This window comes from Microtus ochrogaster, chromosome 17 (assembly GCF_000317375.1).
Source record: "Microtus ochrogaster isolate Prairie Vole_2 chromosome 17, MicOch1.0, whole genome shotgun sequence".
Classification (NCBI taxonomy): domain Eukaryota; kingdom Metazoa; phylum Chordata; class Mammalia; order Rodentia; family Cricetidae; genus Microtus; species Microtus ochrogaster.
In genome coordinates this window covers 20972096-20991774 of record NC_022019.1, presented here as the reverse complement: position 1 = coordinate 20991774, position 19679 = coordinate 20972096, and the positions used below count along the sequence as shown (strand labels likewise).

Sequence of the window (19679 nt, the reverse complement as noted above, 5' to 3'; positions counted from 1 at the left end):
GGGTCAGCCTCTACCATTGTGACAGAAACATCTGAGATAAACAAGTTCAGGGAAAAGCACCTTGTTTTGACTCATGGGTCCAGCGGCTTCAGCTGGCTCTGTTGCTCATGTTGCCTGGCTCTGTTATTTCTAGGCTGTGGTAAGTTGTGAGGTCATGGCGGGGACCACACACGGGTGAAGAGCCATTTATCTCATAGTGGACAAGGAAACGGGAGAGGTGATGGAGGGAGAAGGACCAAGGACAAAAGAGATTCTTCAAGAACACGCCCCCCCCAGTGACCTACATTCTCAGCTGGGCCCCATTTTCCAAGAGATTAATTCAGTGACAAAGCCAGAGTCCTGCTCAGTGACCCCACGTCTGGACTTGGCAGCCCTGGGGATCAGGCATTCAAACATTGATCTTCCGAGGACATTTCACATCCAAAATGCTTGGAACTGGAAGACTGGTGAAGAACTTGGGATCTCTCCCGTTAGATGACCACTATGGGGACCGTCTTCCAAGGACTCTCCCAACCCCCCTGTCATAGCCCTACTCCTCATAACGGAGTAAATAAAAACACACTCAGGGCAACAACAGAACGTGGAACAAATAAGCTGCTCCATCATCTTCCCGCCACCTCTCCCCCATCATCCGTGATCTATAGGACATTTAGGCCCCTGAAGCCTGGCAAGGCTCTGTCCTCCCAGGCTCCCTTATAGCAGGCCAAGTCCCTCCTAGGCTCTCAGTGTGTGGTCCTGAACCTAGCAAACCATCCCAGGTCTGTCTGTCTCTGTCTATCTGTTTCTTTCTCTCTCTCTCTCTCTCTCTCTCTCTCTCTCTCTCTCTCTCTCTCTCTCTGTGTGTGTGTGTGTGTGTGTGTGCTAGTTTTCTACACTACCCTTCACCTTATTTTTGAGACAGAGTCTCTGGCTGAACTGTACTAAGGCTAATTGCCCAGCAAACTCTGCACCCCCTGCCCCTGCTTCCCAGTGCTGGAATTACAGCCACATGCTGCTGTGTTCAGGTCCTCGTGCAATCCCAGTAGGCACCTTATCCACTGAGCCACCTCCCCAGCCCACATCGCAGGTCCCTTTGATTTTGAATCTTTGTTTGCTACTCTATTCTGCACAGTGCACAGAGTTCTGGAAGAAGCTACAAAAACGCATGCAGGTTGGCTGGGGTCTGTTTGGAGCAAAGCGGGGCAAACACATAAAAGGACTTGAAACGGGTGGTTTATTTATACACCCACCCCACACTACCTGTGCTCTGAACTGCTGAGCAATGCACCAGGCCTCTTCTTATTCCCTACCCACAACCCACCCCTGGGGTTGGCAAGGTGAGTGCCGCTATCCGGCTGGATTTTGCAGGACGGGGAGGTGGTTGCTGAAGGTCAGTGCTTGGGAGAGCAGGGAGGGTCTGACTTCGGGCCCTGAGTGGGTGCAAGTAGGTGACTCATTTTGGCCTTGTTGACCCAGAGTTGCCCAAGGCCTCCGGTAAGGACTCAGCCAGGCTTTTAAGAATCAATCAAGACTTTTCCTGAGACAGCAGCATGAACTGTTCACCAGTCTTCCCAGGCTGTTCTTTCAAAACAAACAAAAAAAGCTTCCTCATTTTTTTGACCAATCAATACTGAGGTCAACTACTCATCCCCCACCTCCCTTAAAAACTCCTGTCCCCCTCAGCCCATTTCCCTCCTGATAGTCAAATTGGAAACCTCTTTCTGGTCTCATTAATTTGGATTGCAGTAGTTATTACAGCTGAAACAATTAATCTCCAAATGCCAATTTCTTACTAGAATTATCCTGGACTCAATAGCTTATTTTCTTAGCAGCCAGGCTGAAGCAGTTATTCCGGGCTCTGGTAAGCAAACCTGCAGTGCTGGGCACTTTGCCTGTGTTCATCATCGCTGGCTTCTCATCACTGCACCGTGCAACCGTAAGAGCCCAGCATCACTGGCTGGAAGCAGGCTCCCTGCTCACCCACCCCTAGCCTTGAACCTGACAGTGTCCTAACACTGTTCCCACTTCATTGCACGCTCTAGGAGACATGCTCACCTTGAGTGGTTGTCTCAATGAGATGCTTAAGTATGAAGTTTTACTCCTTTCTTTTCTTTTCTTTGGGGGGGGGATACTGTGAGGGTGGGTCAGCTGAGGATGATCTTGAGCTTGGGATCCTCCTGCCTCTACCTCCAAAGTACTGGGATGACAGGTCTATAGAAGGCTATACCCCCGTTTTATGTGGTGCTGGGAATCGAACCCAGGAATCACACATACTAGGCAAGCGCTCTACTGGCTGAACCATGTCCCCAAACCCTCCATAATCTGCTAATGTCTGTCATCTCTTGCCTTCTTCTCGGAGTCCTTAGCTTGTTTGTGAGTTAGACCTCCATTTGCACGAGCAGTTTTATTGGCACCACAGCCTTGGGGTATGGACCCTTGGGGTATGGACCCTTGGGGAACTCATCATCTGGATGCTTAAGGGAATGAAAGCAGAGCAAAGTCTTAGCACTGCTTCAAAGCGCTCCAGGGACCCCGGGAGTAGCCAAGTGAGTCTTCCCGAGGAAGGGGTAACCAGCAGAGTCTTTACTAGAGAGGAGTCAGGAACTGGGTCTTGGAAAGTCCAGTGTCTGTGGCCAGTCTTTGGCTATGGCTCTGCCTTCTGACACTGGAGGTCCTCAGTTGCTTGGGATTCTTGCCAGTGCCCACTCTGCAGATCCCACATCTGTCTATTTGGAGGCAGCTGCGAGACCTCGGGGTCTTGAGTCTGTGATAGGTTAGTGATAACTATGCAGATACCTGCGCCTGTTCCAGACACGGGGAAGAGCAGGTTCTAGATCCCCCTGGGCCCACTAACTTGCTTGCTTGTGCTCAGCTTTCTCTACCCTCATACAGCTCAGGAACCCTGCCTAGGGAATGGGGCCGCCTTTGGTGGCCTGGGTCTTCTCACGTTAGTTATTATAATTAAGACAATGCCCACTGCGTGCCCATAGGCCAAATCAATGTAGACAGTTCCTGAGGCTCTCTCCCTGGTATTCCAGATGGTGTCAAGTTGGGAATTTAAGCTAACCATCACAGTATTTGATCTTTCCAATATATCTGCAGATTTTTATTTTCCTACTAACTCCCTGCCGCCTCTAGTAAAATGGATTAAGCTACCTAATCAAGCCCTTTCCGTTTACTCTCACGTCCGACCACTCCAGCACTAGTGGAAAGTATCTCGAACTTCAAACTTTGTTTGGTTTTGGGTTTTTGAGACTCACTCTCGTGTGGCACTCAGGCTACTGTGTAACCAAAACCGGCATTGAGTTTCTGATCTTCCTGTCTCTGCCTCATGAGTGGGATTAGAGGTGTGCACCAGCGCATCCAGCCTTCAAATTGCTTTCAAACAGAGGCAGTATCTCAAGTCAACTGTAAACCCCTAGCGCTGTCCATCAAGGTGACCTTGGAGGAGGTAAAGAGCAAGTGTCACCCCTGTCATTTGACAGACAGGGACACCAAGGTTGAGTGCTCAGGCCCCTCTGGGAAACAAGAAGGAGGCTGGCAAGGCTTCGCCTCTGTGCTCAAAGCAGACCCCTTCTCCAGGTGTGCTCACCAGCAGGGGATAAGGCCTGCGGACTAACCTTTCCGGTCCTCATTTTTCCTGGGTTATAGGAGAGCAGCAAGCTGCTGGCCTGTGTGTCAGTGAGAAGGCTGAGCAGGGTCCAAGAGGCATTTATTCCGTTGTCAGAAGCAGGTGGATCTGTTTGGCTCCAGTGAGGCAACGCTTTGATGTGCTCATCGGCTCTCCGAGTGAAGAGGAGACTTGGGCAGGGTGTGGGGCAAGGGAGGGCAGCCTGGTGTTTACCAGGCCAGGACCAGTCTGCTTGTCTCCATATCACCACCCTGAGGGGTGCCCTGCACGGAGGACTTCAGTGTGTGATACCTGCCTTCTACAGCTGATGGTGATTTCTTCCATGTCCTGCCTTACTGGGGTGATTTTCCCAAAGTTGCTGAATGAAACTTGTCCTTCTATGAGGTCAGGGTCCTTGAGGATGGTGGCCTACCTGGTTCATTCTGTGCATCTCCCCTAGGCTCCCTCCACCTTGGGGCCCTTTCCACCCAACCCTCCCCACAGCTGTCTTAAAAAGGAATAAACCAAAAAAGTATAGACCCTTAGGGGAGTGGGTTTGCCTGATGCCTAGGGGAAACTGAGCTGAATTAGGTAGGAGGTGGTCATTAAAACCTTCCTTCCTCTTTGACGTTAGGAAAATAAATTTAGCAATAACCGGTAGCCGCTGCCACTAATGAGAAAGATGTTTTAAAGCCCCGTCGTTCTCAGGGAACAGGTACCACATAAGAGCCAATTCTCTCAGAGGGCATGCTTATGTTTGTATTTAAAAAAAAAAACAATTTCTCTCTCTCTCTCTCTCTCTCTCTCTCTCTCTCTCTCTCTCTCTCTCTCTCTCTCTCTCTCTCTCTCTCTCTCTCTCTGTGTGTATAGATAGATAGATAGATAGATAGATAGATAGATAGATAGATAGATAGGTAGATAAGTGATATTCACCCTAGAGAAAAACAGCCTAGAGAAAATTTACATTGGCCTTCTGAGGTGGCTTCCTGTCAAGGCAAAACAAGTTGAATATTGACCAGACAGCCACATCAGTCTCAGTCTGGGGGTCAGCCCATGTTTCAAACATTCTTAAGCAAGTTCTGGTGCACAGTCTCCTTTTCTATGAGACAGTTGTTAGTTGGGTATGTCAGTGAAACTGTGGCAATGTTTCTCCCAAGAATTTTACAGAACCTGGAATTTTTATACAGCTTGACTAAGGGGAGCTGTACTCTTTGTAGACGCTTCCAGACAACCTGTTCTAAAAACAGAAAAGAGAAACATACCTTAAAACAAGATTAAAAGAACGAACTATACCCTTCCACTGTGACAAGGTGTCATGTCTCAACTCCCTCCGATGCTGTGGGACAATGGTCTTTTGTCCTGTCACTTGTATTATTTTTAATAAAGTGCTGATTGGTCAGTAGTCAGGCAGGAAGTATAGGCGGGGCAACCAGGCAGGAAGTAGAGGCAGGGCAACGAGAATTCTCGGAAGAGGGAAGTTTCAGTCTGCAGACGTGACCCAGACACAGAGCAAGCAAGATGTGACTGCCTCGCTGAAAAAGGTACCAAGCCACTGACTAACACAGACAAGAATTATGGACTAATATAAGTTATAAGAGTTAATAAGAAGCTTGAGATACTAGGCCAATCAGTTTTATAATTAATGTGGACTTCTGTGTGTTTATTTGGGACTAAACAGCTGTAGGTGGTGTGGCTAACATAGAGGGACCGGGTAGGATAGAAACCTCAGTCAACACTTTTGTATAGACGGGGTGTGATGTCTAGCTTTATGTCAACACAAGCTACAGTTATTTCTGAAGAGGGAACTGTAAAGGAGAAAATGCCCTAATTAGATCGGTCTATGGATAAGGCTGTGGGGCATTTTCTCCAATCATGATTGAGGAAGGAGGGCCCAGTCCTGGTGGGTGGTGATACCCATGGGTTGATGGTTCTGGGTGGTCTAAGAAATCAGGGTAAGCAAGCCAGCAGCAGGATCCCTCCATGGCCCCTGCGTCAGTTTCTACCTCCAGTTACTCACCTAACTTCCCTCAATGATGGACTATAATCTACAAGATGAAATAAAACCTTCCCCCCCCAGGTTGACTTTGGTCGTGGTGTTTTAGCATGGCAACAGAAACCTTACCTAAGATATGATGCATAGAGTTGGGGCTTGATTATAGGAATGATGGATTTTTCCATATGAAACTATTTTATAACAAATTTGAATTATTCCATAGATCCTTTTACCTAAAAGCATTTTATATTTCATCCTTAGACACAGTGTTATACCCAGTTGCAAAGATTGTATCCAAAATGCTTTAGTAAGATGCCTAAATACTTTAATAAACACTAAAATAGATGCATAACACCACATTACATTCCCAGATACCATGAAGAGTATACTGAATGGTAGTTTATAAGAACTTTTCACCTTGAGAAGCATAATAATTTTTAAATTTATTATTATGAATTGTTTGTGTGTGTTAAGGCAGGGTCACTCCCCTTGTATCTACCACTCTGTGTACTCCAGGCTATCTGGCAGGTGAGCTTCTGAGTTACTCTCCTGTCTCTGCCTCCCATGTGACCACAGGAGTACTGGGGTTACATTTGGCTTCTTGGGGGTTCTCAGGATCCAAATCATGTCATCAATCTTGTCGGGCAAATGCTGGCCTGATAAGCGTAGCAGTTTAACCAAAGAATCAGAACCTGCAAGGCTACATACTCACTTCTCTATGGCCGTTCCAGTTCCCACACGAAACAGATTGACGACAATTTTGAAACATACTGTAGGTCAAAGTGTATTCCTCTCCTGAGATGTTCATCCATGTGACGGTCCTTCCCTTGGTGACGTCAACCTGTGCTAAGTAGCCTATACATTGACAACTTCACAACTTTTGAAACTTCAAATGAAAATACGTTTCAGATAGATGGGCTCCTTTAGAAAACCTTTGATAACACTATTCACATTAACGAAAGATTTCTGTTATAAATAAATGAAGGTTATGGCTGGTGGCAATTCTCCACCGGATCCTCTGACTGGAGTGTGGTTTGTTTGTTTGTTTATTTATTTATTTATTTATTTATTTATTTATTTATTTATTTATTTTTGGTTTTTCGAGACAGGGTTTCTCTGTAGCTTTGGTGCCTGTCCCGGAACTAGCTCTTGTAGACCAGGCTGGCCTCGAACTCCCAGAGATCCACCTGCCTCTGCCTCCCGAGTGCTGGGATTAAAGGTGTGCGCCACCACCGCCCGGCTGGAGTGTGTTTTACATGTATGTCCATGGAACCTCCATTGTGACTTCCAGTCAATTAATTACAAACTGGGAACCGCAAAGGAGACTTTTCTGTAGGTGCATAAGGAACACCCTTATAAAAGAGTTCCCTCGTAGGAACACACAGAGAAGCAAATATTGCTTATAATTATGCAAATAATCACACTTCCTGATAGGCCTATGTGATGCAGATTTTCAAAGATATTAATAATCACCATAAGTTATTTTCTGTGTCTGAAAGGTAAAAATCATTGATTTCTGCCATTTTAAAAAAATTGGGTGAGAAAGTCATTATTTCCGTTTGATTAGAGCCAACTCTGCCACGCCTGTGTAAACACAGCCAACAGTAGCATTTATTTTCTATTAAGTACCCTCTCATTTTCTAGGCAAAATGGAAGGGTTCTCCTTATCTCCCTCCTCTCCCAATACAGAGACCTCTGTTATATGACAGGCTGGGAGCCAGGAAAAGCGGCATCCTTGAAGTTGATTTCCAAAGGAAGGGATGGGCCAGGACAGCTAGCGGTGTGAACTACTCTCTTCCGTCATTCTCGGGTGTCATTTTCTCAGGGAGATGCTAATGCAAAGCTTTCTATAAAATAGCATTTCTATAACATCCCTAAGGGTCATCCAGGAATTTAAATGCAGTCATGTGACCCCTACCTCCCGTTCAGGGAGTCTGTAGTGTCAAAACTTTTTTCATAATTGTACGTGTCATGAACTTCTGTTTTGTTCATTCATGTGTATGTAATGGTGTCTTAGTTACTTTTCTATTGCTCTGCTAAAAAAGTTTATTGTGGGCCTACAGTTTCAGAGGGTGAGTCCACAACCATTATGGCAGGAAGAACAGCAGCAGGCGGGCATGACTCGGGAGCAGTAGGTGAGAGCTTACATTCTGATTCGTGAGCTCAAGGGAGAGAGAGAGAGAGATTGGGAGTGGCGTGGACGTTCTGAAGCCTCAAAGCCCACCCCCAGAGATACACCTCCTCCAACAAGACCATACTTTCTAATTTTCCTGAAACAGCCCCACCAACTGGGGATCAAGCATTCCAACACCTAAGCCTATGGGAGTCATTCTTGTTCAAACCGCAAGTAGCAACTTCTAGAGGCTGCATGATGTATGATATTGCATGACAAATCAGACTGTTAATTGTGTTATTTCCACAATAACATTATAAGTAATATTTGCTTCTCTGCGTGTTTCTATGAGGGAACTCTCTTACAAGGGTGTTCCTTATGACCTATAGAAAAGTCTCCTTTGCGGTTCCCAGTTTATAATTAATTAACTGGAAGTCACAATGGAGATTCATATATATATACACATAAAACACAGCCCAGTCAGAGGACCCAGTAGAGAACTGCCAGTAGCCATAACCCTCATTTTTTTCTAACTGGGGAAAACTTTTGTGAATGTGAAGAATATTCTCAAAAGTTTTCTCAAAGGAACCCACCCGTCTGATAAAACTTTTTATTTGAAGGTTCAAAAGTTGTGAAGTTGTCAATGTATAGGCTACTTAGCACAAGTTGGCTTTGGAAAGCAGACATCACCATGGGAAGGACCGTCACATGAATGAACATCTTAGGGAGGAATACAACTTGACCCACACTATCGTTTCAAAACTGTCCTCAATCTGTTTCTTGTGGATATTAGGATGATTATACAGAAGTGAATATCTAGTCCTCCAAATTCTGATACATTGGTTAAACTGCTATGTTTACCGGGATAGTGTGCTGGTTCAGCAGGTAAAGACATTTGCCACGCAAGATTGATGACCTGAGTTTGATCCTGAGAACCCTCAAAAAGCCGAATGCAGTGGTGGGCATCTGTAACCCCAGCACTCCTCTGGTCACACGGGAGGCAGAGACAGGAGAATAGCCTGGAAGCTCACCTGCCAGCTAGCCTGGAGTACACAGAGTGGCAGAAACAATGGGAACGACTTTGCCTCAATACAATTCTGTTCCTAAATGAACAAACATCTTAGATAGTGGCGTTGACTTAATATTTGAACATCTCTTGCCAGACAGAGAGAAATGGGGAGCGCTGTGGGTTTGGGACTCGCTATGATGACAAAAAGGTCCTCCCAGCCTTTATTTTGTCTGTGATGGGTAGCTCTCAGTGTCAGCTTGACACAACGTAGGATGGCCTGAGATGAGAGTCTCCACTAGGAAATGTCTGCATTTGGTTGGCATAGCTATGGGGGATTGTCTTAAATTCAAGGGTGCTGGTAGATCAAGTCTGTTGTGGGCAACAGCATTCCCTAGACAGGGGTTCTTGGACTATAAAAAGAATAGAGAAATTGAGCTCAGCACATGCAAGCAAGTGAGTAACCAGGTGGCTTGTATACACGTATTCTCTCTCTATTCTTGGATGAAATGTGATAAGCTCCCTTGAGTTTCTGCGTTAGCTTCCCCACAATAATGGCTATAACCTGGAATCATGAGCCAAACAAACTCTTTCAGCCTTAAGCTGCTCTTCATCAAGGTGTCTTATCACAGCAACATAAATGAAGCTGGAACTATAATCCAATTATAAAATAATTACATTGGTGCTTTTGACCCTCCTTAATGAATTGGTATTTAAAAACCATGGTAACTAATGTTTATACAAATATATAATTTATATAAATATATAATATAAGTATATAATATAAATGTATTATTTGTCAATGATGTTTCAATAACTAATGCCAAGAACACTTTTGCTAATTTAAAACCTATTATGACCCTAATATTAACTATTTAAGATGTCATCTGCAGATTCACTGTTTGATTGTTTTGTTTTGTTTTATATGTTTTTATATGCCTTTTAAGCCAGATCTTGCTCTGTAGGTCAGTGTCTTAGTTAGGGTTTTTATTTATTGCTGTGAAGAGACTCCATGACCATGGCAACTCTTATAAGGAAAATATTTAATTGAGGGGGCTCACTTATGGTTTTAGAGATTTAGTCCATGATCATCATGGTAGCAAGCATGCAGGCAGATGTGGTTCTGGCTACAAGTTGGCTTGCAGGCCGCAGGAAGTTGACTGAGACACTGGGCAGTACCCTGAACATAGGAAACCCCAAAGCCCATCCCCACAGTGACACACTTCCTCCAACAAGGCCATACCCACTCCAACAAAGTCACACCTCCTAATAGTGCCAATCCCTACGAGATTATGGGGGCCAATTACTTTCAAACTACAACAATCAAGTCATCCTGGAGACTCACTCTGTAGTCCACTTTGGCCTCAAACTCACATTCATTCTCCTGTCTCAACTTCCTAAGTGTTGGGATTATAGGCATGAGCCATCGTGCCTAGCAATTAACTGGTATTTGAGAAAATATGTATTTTTCTCTAAGCGGTCTTTTGGAAAAGGTGCACTGAAAGTCGCTTCTATCAGTAGCTATGTTCATAACTTGTGATTATTGTTAAATTGTCTTGTCAAGAGGGACTTAAATTGCACTCAAACCAAAAGCCCAGTGATTGGCTTTTCCTTCCTCCCACTTGTGCCTGCTCATTCCTAACTACCATTTCTCCACAAAATTTCCACCGAGTCTCTCAGAAATCAATGCCATGTAAGTTTTCTAAAAGGCCCTGCAATTTGCTTGAATTTGAATGATTGCAGCTTTCTGCAGAGCTGCGTCTGCCAGAGTGAGGGCCTCATCCAGCAGTCTGGGAAAAGGAGCTGTCGTCAGGAAAAGCCGAGGACGTCTCTGAGACCCTCGCAATTTTTCAATGAAGTCTTCAACGTGACTCACCCTGCTATTTCTGGATAACCCTTTCCCCATTGGCAAACCAGATCTGTGTATCAGCCAGAGGTTCCAAGGAGATGAGCGGAATAGAGGGGACAGGGTTTTCCTTTCAACCTCAATACTCTTGCTTTAGAAACAACTTGTGGCGTGGTCTGATAGGGCTGGAATCTTAGACATTCATGCTAATTTTAATATCCACTTCCATGTATCAAAAATTTGGTGGAATTTACCCTCTTTGGCTGAGTTCGGAAGCTGCAGACCTGATCATCTTGAACATCGTTGGGAATTCATGTTCTCATAATTTTACATATACACATCTATCTGTTCCTTCTGTTTGATGGGAGGACAAGAATTTGGAACCAACTTTGTAGATTTCTTAAAAAGCCTGTCAACAAAATATTCACAACTTCTTTGTGTGTGTGTGTGTGTGTGTGTGTGTGTGTGTGTGTGTGTGTCTTTGGAAGCTTTAAGTCCCTTCTTTTTTCTTTTCAAAGCAATTCAAGGAAGCTAGCACAGTGCTTGGTACTTAGTATGTGCTCAGTAAATGTAAGATGATTAAGCAAACAAAACCACAACTAAAAATTACAGGCACAGGCTTCCCCCGAGTTCCCTCACAACAGAGCCTGAGCTAAGGACTCTGAGGCAAACTGTTGACTTGGGTGTGGTTGCAGCAAGCAGACGAAAGGAATGAAGTCAACGCAAGCTGTAGGTGTCCAGCTCCACCAGCAGTCTTGAGAAATATAGAGAAAGCCTCCCAGGATTGCCCAGCAGGGGCTGGGGCATCATCCCCATGTTTATATGTGTGAGGGTGAATGAAACATGCTCAATATTCTACAGGGAGATAGAGTTTGTGTAATATCAGCCCTCAGCAAGATATCTGGGTTGTGGGTTGTGAAGAGTAAGTGTGAATGGCCACCATATCAGTTTTAGGAAGTAACAGAAGTTACAGGATTTTCATCAAAGAAAGAGAAGGCTTAATCCACCAAGAACATCCACATTGGGCCAGATCATTAACCTCTTTCTGTTTTGATATTCTGTAGGGTGCAGTAAGATAATAATATGCCGGTTCCTGGTGACAATTAAATGCTCAGTTCCACGCTAGAGAGATCTTGGACATAGCAAGCCTGCCTTCAATGTGACTGTTACCACCATGACTTATCATCCAGAGTATGGCCAAGACAGTGAAAAGCTACTGTGTGAGAGTTTCAGGACAAGTGGCCTGGCTCAGCCTAGGAAATGTCACTTGAATATCTAATTTATGACAAAGAAACTGGAACCTCTGAGTAGCTACTTGCCTCAGACTCTTCAGTCCATCTTGGCCAAGTCCTATGAGATACTTTGAGGAGCTACAATGTCCGGGTACAAAGTCAGGAGGCTGCTGGCTTAGCTGGTCTGCCTGTGGTAAAGCCTGTATTATTGAACTGGTTTGGGTTCTGTCTCTGTGGGACCTTCTGTGTAGGCTAACCTTGTCTTTCCTATAAAATGGTGACCTTTGAAGATCCCCTCCTCCCACATTGTACCCTCTTCTGCTTCATCAGGGGAGCTAAGTTTACACCTCCTCACCCCTGTGTTAGGTCGCTGTCTCCTAGCTGCGATTCTGATGCCACGGGCTGGTGGACATGGCCCAGCAGCATGGAACACATTTTTCATCACGGACTCGTGGCATAAAAACACATCAAAAGACTCAGGAATTATGAAGAGATATGATATCTTGAAAGTACAACTGACATTCTCAGCCCACAATTGTAAATTATCCACAAAAAACCTGTTCTGCTGAAAACATGGGGCTGGTGACTACCAGTGCTTTCATCCTGGGCTCACAGCCAAAGCAAAAATGAAGCCTTTGGTAACAGGACTCCATCTCTCTGTGGTCTGACCATCTGGAGTGGTGGCTGCTTGACTTTGGTGACTTCCTGTAGACCCTCCTGTGTGCCCAAGTCAGGTATCTGCATGAGCGTTTTAGGTACAAGAAACTGTTGTTTCTTTGATGCCCTGTGTTGCTCAGCTGGCAACATTCTGGGAGAAAAGCCCCTCTAAGATGATGCCCAATACTGCCGGTGAGCCATATTACCAGGGCACTTTTCTGTACCAAAGTGTCTCTTCCCTCATGGTATAGGCACAGGCGGAGCAACAGTCTGAATGCAGAGTATGAGTATGAGACCAGTCCCTGCTGCAGCTCTATCAGCTGTGACTCGGGGCTGGCTGCTCGCTTTGAGCCTTATGGGTCTAGCCTTTGAGCCTAGACCTTGAACTTGAATACTGTTCCCCCTCTCCTCCCTTGAAAAGCATGCTTTAAACCTTGTTCTTCAACAGGGGTCTTCCATTGCCTTAACTTTACCATTGTAACTTCCTGTCTTAGTTACTTTTCTTTGCTGTACTAGAACACCATGACCAAAGCAGTATAAAAGAAGGGGTTTATTTAGGTCTTACGGTTCCAAAGGGTTAGAGTCCACGATGGTGAAAACAGAGGTGGCAGGAAGCAAGTGGTAGAAGCAGAAGCTGAGAGCCCACATCTCGAGTCACAAACGGGAGTCCCAGAGGGCACCCAAAACTGCTCAAGTCTTTTGAAACCTCATAGCCCAGTGACACACCTCCCCCAGCAAGGCCACACCTCCTCCAGTGAGGCCACACCCTCTCCAGTGAGGCCACACCTCCTTCAGTGAGGCCACACCTCCAGATCCTTCCCAAACAGCCACCAACTGAGGACCAAGAATTCAAATGTCTGAGTATTTTGAGGGGCGTCTCTTCCAAACCACTATCCTTTGTAACATCTAGTCTGAGGAGTTTGTTCTCCCATCAGGTTAGACACAAGAACTGGGTCATATCTACCTTGTGCCAAAGGTTTCAGAATGCATATCCTTGCCAGCCTACGACAAATCATGGTATACCCTTAATGTGTGGGAAAGGCATTTCTGACGAACTCCCCCATTTTATAGATGAAAAGACATGAAGCCCACAAAGCTCAAAGATATCACTCGAGTCCAGAGGTTTCCAGTCCCCAATAATCAATGTTGGAGGAGATGGGAATGACAATTGGCACAATTTGATGGCACATTATTGTGTAACATGTTGAATGGTCATCCTGGACCCCAGAAATGTGTATAAACATTGCATCTCCATTAAGAACCAGGAAGAGACACGCTCAAGGACAACACCATTGGATTCCATCCTGCTGTAACTCCAAATCATAAACAGCTAAAACACCACTTCCTTCCCAAGGCTACCACGTGTGGCTCACGGCAGCCTCGGGAAACCAGTGCAGACCAGGACAGGGAGTCCCCCTCTGTGGTCTTAGTTCTCCTGGCTGCATATAAGCTTTAACTTCCCTGCTTTGGCATGCCCCCCACCCCCCATCATTCCCTGAGCTGCAGAACCCACGCGGAGTTGAGTCTCCCTCCATTCCTCAGGTAGACCTCTTGTCCATGACATTGCATATCTGAACAGGTCACTACCCTGCTGGGGGCAGACAGTTGCTCCCTACCCTGCCTCTGTTGTTAACTGCCAGAAAAGTAGTCTGTCTAAACTGGGGGGCGGGGGAACTGTTCAAACACTTGTGACCTTTCTGGGAGTTTCGGAGGAAGTTAAGGCCATCGGTTACCTCATTTCCCCAGATTGATAGAGAGAGCCTAGGTAAGGGAATTTCACCAAGGGCTCTAGGCTGCTGGGTAAAAGCAGAGCCAAGGTAATCAGTTCACCCATGCACAGCTTCCAGCTCCAGCCTGTTCTGCAACTCAATCACTAGCGCACAGCTAACCAAATCACTGCCTGGGGCCCGGGGTCTCCCATTACGTGGCTCACAGGCCTCATTTACAATCACCATTAACCAGAAAGGCTGCAGGACTGTTTGGGGCCCATAGTATCATAGAATATTTGCAGAAACCAAGAGGCTGAAAGAGATTGTAGAGCTTTGGTATCAAAGTGGAAGAGGGTAGACCTTCGGCCTCCCCTTCCCGGCTCTGGCCCCGCCCCCAACTTCTCAGGCTTTAACACGCAGTGAAGCTGCTCCACTGGGAGAGAACCCGAGGGAAGTGTTGAAAAGACTGAGAACAGGGCCCTCGGATGTGGGTGTGAACTGGGTAACCCCACATACTCGCACTTCAACAGTCTTGCTGCAAAGCTTCAAGGGGTCATTCACGCTGAACGGTCCAAAGGCAGCCTCTCAGTCTCAGGCGTCCTTGCTCTCATTCCAACCCCTGCTGCGCTGCTTCCACCAGAGTTAGCAAAGCTACGGGGCAGTTCAGGGCTTCCAACATTACCTCACACAGCAGAGGTAGGGCCATGCTTGACTTTGCCAGTCTCTCATCTCCCCTTCTCTAAGAATGAAAGGCGCATAGATACTGCAAGGATTGCAAATACAACAACCCCAGGGTCAGATTTTGCATCTGCCAGGCACTTGAAATAAAACCACCACTGTCCTGCTTGTCACTCGTGTGTGTGTGTGTGTGTGTGTGTGTGTGTGTGTGTGTGTTCTTTTTGTAAATCCAAGATTAAACAAATTAGAAGAAAATTGGCAGGGAACTGGCTGAATGGAGGCACGGAGGTGGGGAACTAATGTACCTGGGCCCAGTGCAGAGGAGGGCACTGGGTGGCAGCATCAGACAGTGCCTTTCAGAAGTTTGCCAGAAAGCATTTTGCTAGCATTTCTTTTTTAAAATGTATTCATCAAAGCTGTGGATAAAGAAAGGAAATCACCCAGCCACCCCAACTCACTTGGGCTCGGGAATGGCTGAGGACCCAGAGGAAAAGGGTCCCAGGAGTCTGCAGACCCTTCCCTGGAGAACCCTGGCTACAGGAACTGGCGGTGCCACCCTGCAAAGGGTGTGTCTGCAGACAGGGCAGAGGGCAGGGCTGCATGGGTGGCTAGGCCAACGGGAGAGGAACTGGGAGGGAAAAGTCACGGCGTGTGCAAAGAGCAGCAGATGGGAGTGTGGTCTAGGGGCAGCCCCTGGAGACCGCTAGCCGGAATGCTGGCTCCCTAAGGGAATACTTTTCATAGGGCACAAAGGAAAACGGGGGGGGGGGGGGGGGGGGCTTGGGAATTCTGCTCTAGGCAAAGATTACAGGCAGAGACAAACAGCCAATGGGATGGGGAGTGAGTCTCTTGTACCTGTTTCTAGGCAGTGTTCCAGGTCAGCCATTCGTTCTAAAGGACCCTTTTCATTAGAGTGGGCTTGTGGGCATAACAGCTTTAACCAGAGTATCTGCAGTCCCTGGTAGGCCCTGCTTTCCATTTAGAAGGAAAGGTACCAGCTTGAAGGAATCCCAGGTCAGTGAGTCTGCTAATGAAGATGACCTGCAGAACCATAGCAGATACACGATTTTCTCTGCTCAGTGAGTACATTATAACTCAACACTTGCTTTCAGTCGTAAAATGCTGTTAGAGTGTCAGACAAGCCAAGAACTAGTCCTCCGGTCCTCACAGCTCCTCCTGGTATTTCCAGGTAGCCGGCAAAAGGAAATCAGTGGCCCTGGTCACCATTTCATATCCTGGCCAATCTTACAAAGTGCCGGGAAGCTCCACAGATCAATAGCTATTCTGGGTTAACATTGCCATACCTTTTTTTTCTTCCCTCCAAAACCAGGAAGCCCCTCCCCCGCCCATAGATCACAGCTTATTATAGCAAAGGCATATTTTATGTGGTCTATTTACGGACATGAACGTTTAGGAAGAAAACTCTTTTGAGTATGTTTGCACTTCTTAGTCTAACCAGCAGGCTGGTGGTGCTTTTAGATAGCCATTCTTATGCATTAATTAATTAATTAGCTAAGTAACGAATTAAAACGTCTAAAAAGCCTGAAGCTGTCTGCTTAGCCTCGGGTTGGGAGGTGGGTCTGACCTTCTGCCACCTGGGCCCTGGGTAAGCTCAAGTTGATGGAAACCCCACAGAGCAGTTTGCCCCCTGGGTGAGTCCCCCTGCCTGCAGCAGCCTCCTAGTTCTGTGTGCTGTGACCCAAGCGGGATGGTACACAACACACCGTGTTTACTTGCAGAGGGGCTCTAGTGAGCAGAGTCCCTAAGGGGATATTAGTGGAAATGAAAAGCCAAACGAGTGTTTATATGAAAAACTGGGCCGTGGAAAAGCACTGCTCAAAAGCGCAAAGCATCTGTTTTTCTGTTCCTGATTAGAGGACCTTAAGTTACCTTAAAGCATTACCTGACACTCTTTGAAGAGCTTGCAAATCGAATCAAGAATGTGTGTGTGCGTTGTGTGTGTGCTGTGTGTGTGTGTGTGTGTGTGGAGAGAGGACACTGTTACAAACACATTCATCATTAACTTCTCCCCCCCCCCCCAAACGCTTGCACACATACTGTCTCTTAGCAGCTCCAGAGAGCTGTGGAGGAACCAGGTTATTCCTATGCTCATCTTGAAGATGAGAAGGGGAAGGCTCAGAAAGGTGGAGCCATTCAAAACCTCACACAGCTGTCCAGAGCTGACTCAAAGTCCCGCACCCCCACTCTGGGCAACCAGCCTGGCAGTCAACAAGCAGTTATCAGGGAAAAGGTCATTCATGCATGGATTCTCCTTGCCCCCCAGCAAGGTCTAAGCACCTCTTTCTCCATCATCTAGTGCAAGCAGTGAACCCCATGAACTCAAACTTTAGAACAGCTAAGTAGCACGGTTGGTTTTAAAGGCATTAACATAGCACGGTTGGTTTTAAAGGCATTAAAATGCAAAACAGGAGTAAACAACGTTTCCTGCCACCAGGAAGCAACTAATCTAAGTTGACAAAATAATGGGATTGGAGTAAGGTCTCCAAAGTGGCCATGAAATGGAAGGCAAGAGTATCTTTAACATGGATATGATGTACTTGCTCTGCCAAGGATGACTGGAAGAGAATTCTCATTTATAAAGTCAGGCCATAAAGGGGGGGAGGGGACAAACACTGAGCAGGAGGAAACAGATGAATGAGTAGGAATGAGGGGGGCACACAGGAACGCTTCAGGGAGATTCATGGATTCCTCATAGCCTGGGTAACATAGAAAGCCAGTTGCGGTCTCAGTATAGTTCAGCCTGCCCTCCATCACATCACCCCAGGAATATGGCCTCAGAAGCTCCAGAGAACCGTCAGCTTAAAGACTTCCAGGAATGCAGGTGGGGGCCACTCGTGAGCACTGATCTGCAGCAAGAGGGCTGAGGACCATCCCATCATGAGTTTAGGATCACGAGCATCACCGGACACTGCCCAACCACGGTAGTCAGAGTTACAGATTTGGTCTCCTGGAGACAGTCCCAGACTCTGCTGCAGACACAACCCCTCCCCCTGTCCCCAGTCCCCCAGTACAGTGAAGACCGGTAAGCAACTCGCTCACAATCCTACATCATATTTTATTTTCTCACCATTTCATCTTTGGGGAATTTAGATGTGTCCTCCCAGCAAGCCCCTTACCCCGTTCCCTATCTTCCCCATGTCCGTCGGCAGCTGGCTCTTCATTAATCTCCCCATCTGGACTGTGACACGCAGAGGTCCTAGCCCCGCATCTGAGCTTTAGAACACTGACTGGAGGTGAATGAACACAGAGGATGCAGCGCTTAGCAGCGGTGAGGCAGCCACTGGCAACTCAGCAGCCAGTCGCCTGCAGGCTCCAGGCAGCCGGGGCAGCTCCTAGCTGGTTTCATTATTACACAATTGAAGCTAAGCCCTCCTCCCGCCGCTGTCCTCAGCGAAGGTTCGCGTCTAGCCCGCAGGAGGGAATGAAACTAAACTCCTCCCAGCAACACACACACACACTCACACACACACACACACACACACACGCACGCACGCACGCACGCACACACACACTCTCTCTCTCACACACACAGTTTGAAACAGTTTGAGGACAAGGGCAAACTTCTGCAGAAACAGCTCCTTGCCAACTCCTGTCTCAAAGCTTCCCAGTTCTGCAAGACCAAATCTTTGTCAAGGCAAGACAATTTGGATAACTTTTCGGATTTTTTTTTCTCTTGGTCACTGACCCACAAATGCGTGGGAGGAAAGTAAGGACACCTCTACCTGACTCTTTCCATCACCCTCCCCTCATCCCCCACACCCTGCTCGGAGGGCGGTACGGGGGAGACACTACATGCTTACTCCACTGTTGCTTGCCAATCCAGGAAACACTATCAGTCAGTCACTGTAAAAAAAACGCCACACCGCCCAGAGAGCGAGAATGAGCCTAGGGAAGCAAGCTAGCGTCTCCAGAGCATCAGGATCATAGCACCAGCAAACTATTTGCATGAGTTCCCTGAGAGATGCCTCCCGAGAAAAGGCTAGAGCCCCCACGGAGAGCTGAAGAGGAAGTGACTCACCTTTAGGTTGTGCGTGGGGTTGACCACACAGACAAGTTGCCCGGCAGCAGAGAAAACCCGTTTAGCCTTGTAGTGCTGAAACCGGAGGTGAATGAGATCCAACACAGCCCCAAAGCACTGGGTAAAGAAAAGCATCCCAACTTTTGGGGGGTTGTTGGCACAGGAAGGCAGCGGAGGATGCTGTAAGTCCTTGGGCTCTGAATGGAGACTGCCTTTGAGACACTCTACTCCAGCCCGGCTTAGCGCGCCTTCATATTCATCATCAAAATAAGACGGTTAGAATCTTGCAGCAGCGAGGCAGCCAATCAAAAGGACAGAAATGTTATCCTTGAGGTGCAGAGACAGCCAATAACAAATACCCCCCCTACCGGAGCTCCCTGATGAATTGAGCCTGGCGGAGAATGTATTATTGAACATTACCATAGATCAGCACATTGCATTCATCTTGTGATTACAGCCAACCATACATAATGCTGGGGAGATAGGCTGACAAAATTGATTGCTTAATGTGTCTCCATTTATTAATTGACTTAATTTAACATGAGAGCCTTTCTTAGTGCCCTGAACAACAGCCTTCCCTTCCCCCAGAAGAAAAAAAAAGGTAAAACATCTAAACCTCCAAACAGGAGAGCTTTGTGCTCCAACAGGCAGATGGGTTAGGCAGCTTGTGGTTCTACTCACCAGAGCTGCTGGAAGAAAATCAAATACTACAAGACCCCGATTCTAGATACGGATTTGGCAGCTGCAGAAATGTGTATCTTTCAATCTTGTTCTCTGACTCTCTGCAGTTTGGATTGTAGCCCCGTGATAATCTAAC

General features: G+C 46.7%; 1 protein-coding gene across 3 annotated transcripts in view; it reads right to left on the bottom strand.

Moving 5' to 3' along the window:
• Positions 1 to 19141, bottom strand: part of Siah3 (siah E3 ubiquitin protein ligase family member 3) — a 60359-nt gene extending 41218 nt beyond the window's left edge. The window contains exon 1 of one of the 3 annotated variants that reach the window (XM_005355621.2): positions 18863 to 19141. In XM_005355621.2, the coding sequence (XP_005355678.1) occupies positions 18863 to 18997 (135 nt within the window). In that variant the 5' untranslated portion in view covers positions 18998 to 19141. Of the gene's footprint in view, positions 1 to 17911; positions 18073 to 18862 lie in introns of those variants that run through there. The other 2 variants (XM_026783189.1, XM_026783190.1) reach the window with 2 other exon arrangements.
• Between the last annotated feature and the right edge of the window lie 538 nt (positions 19142 to 19679).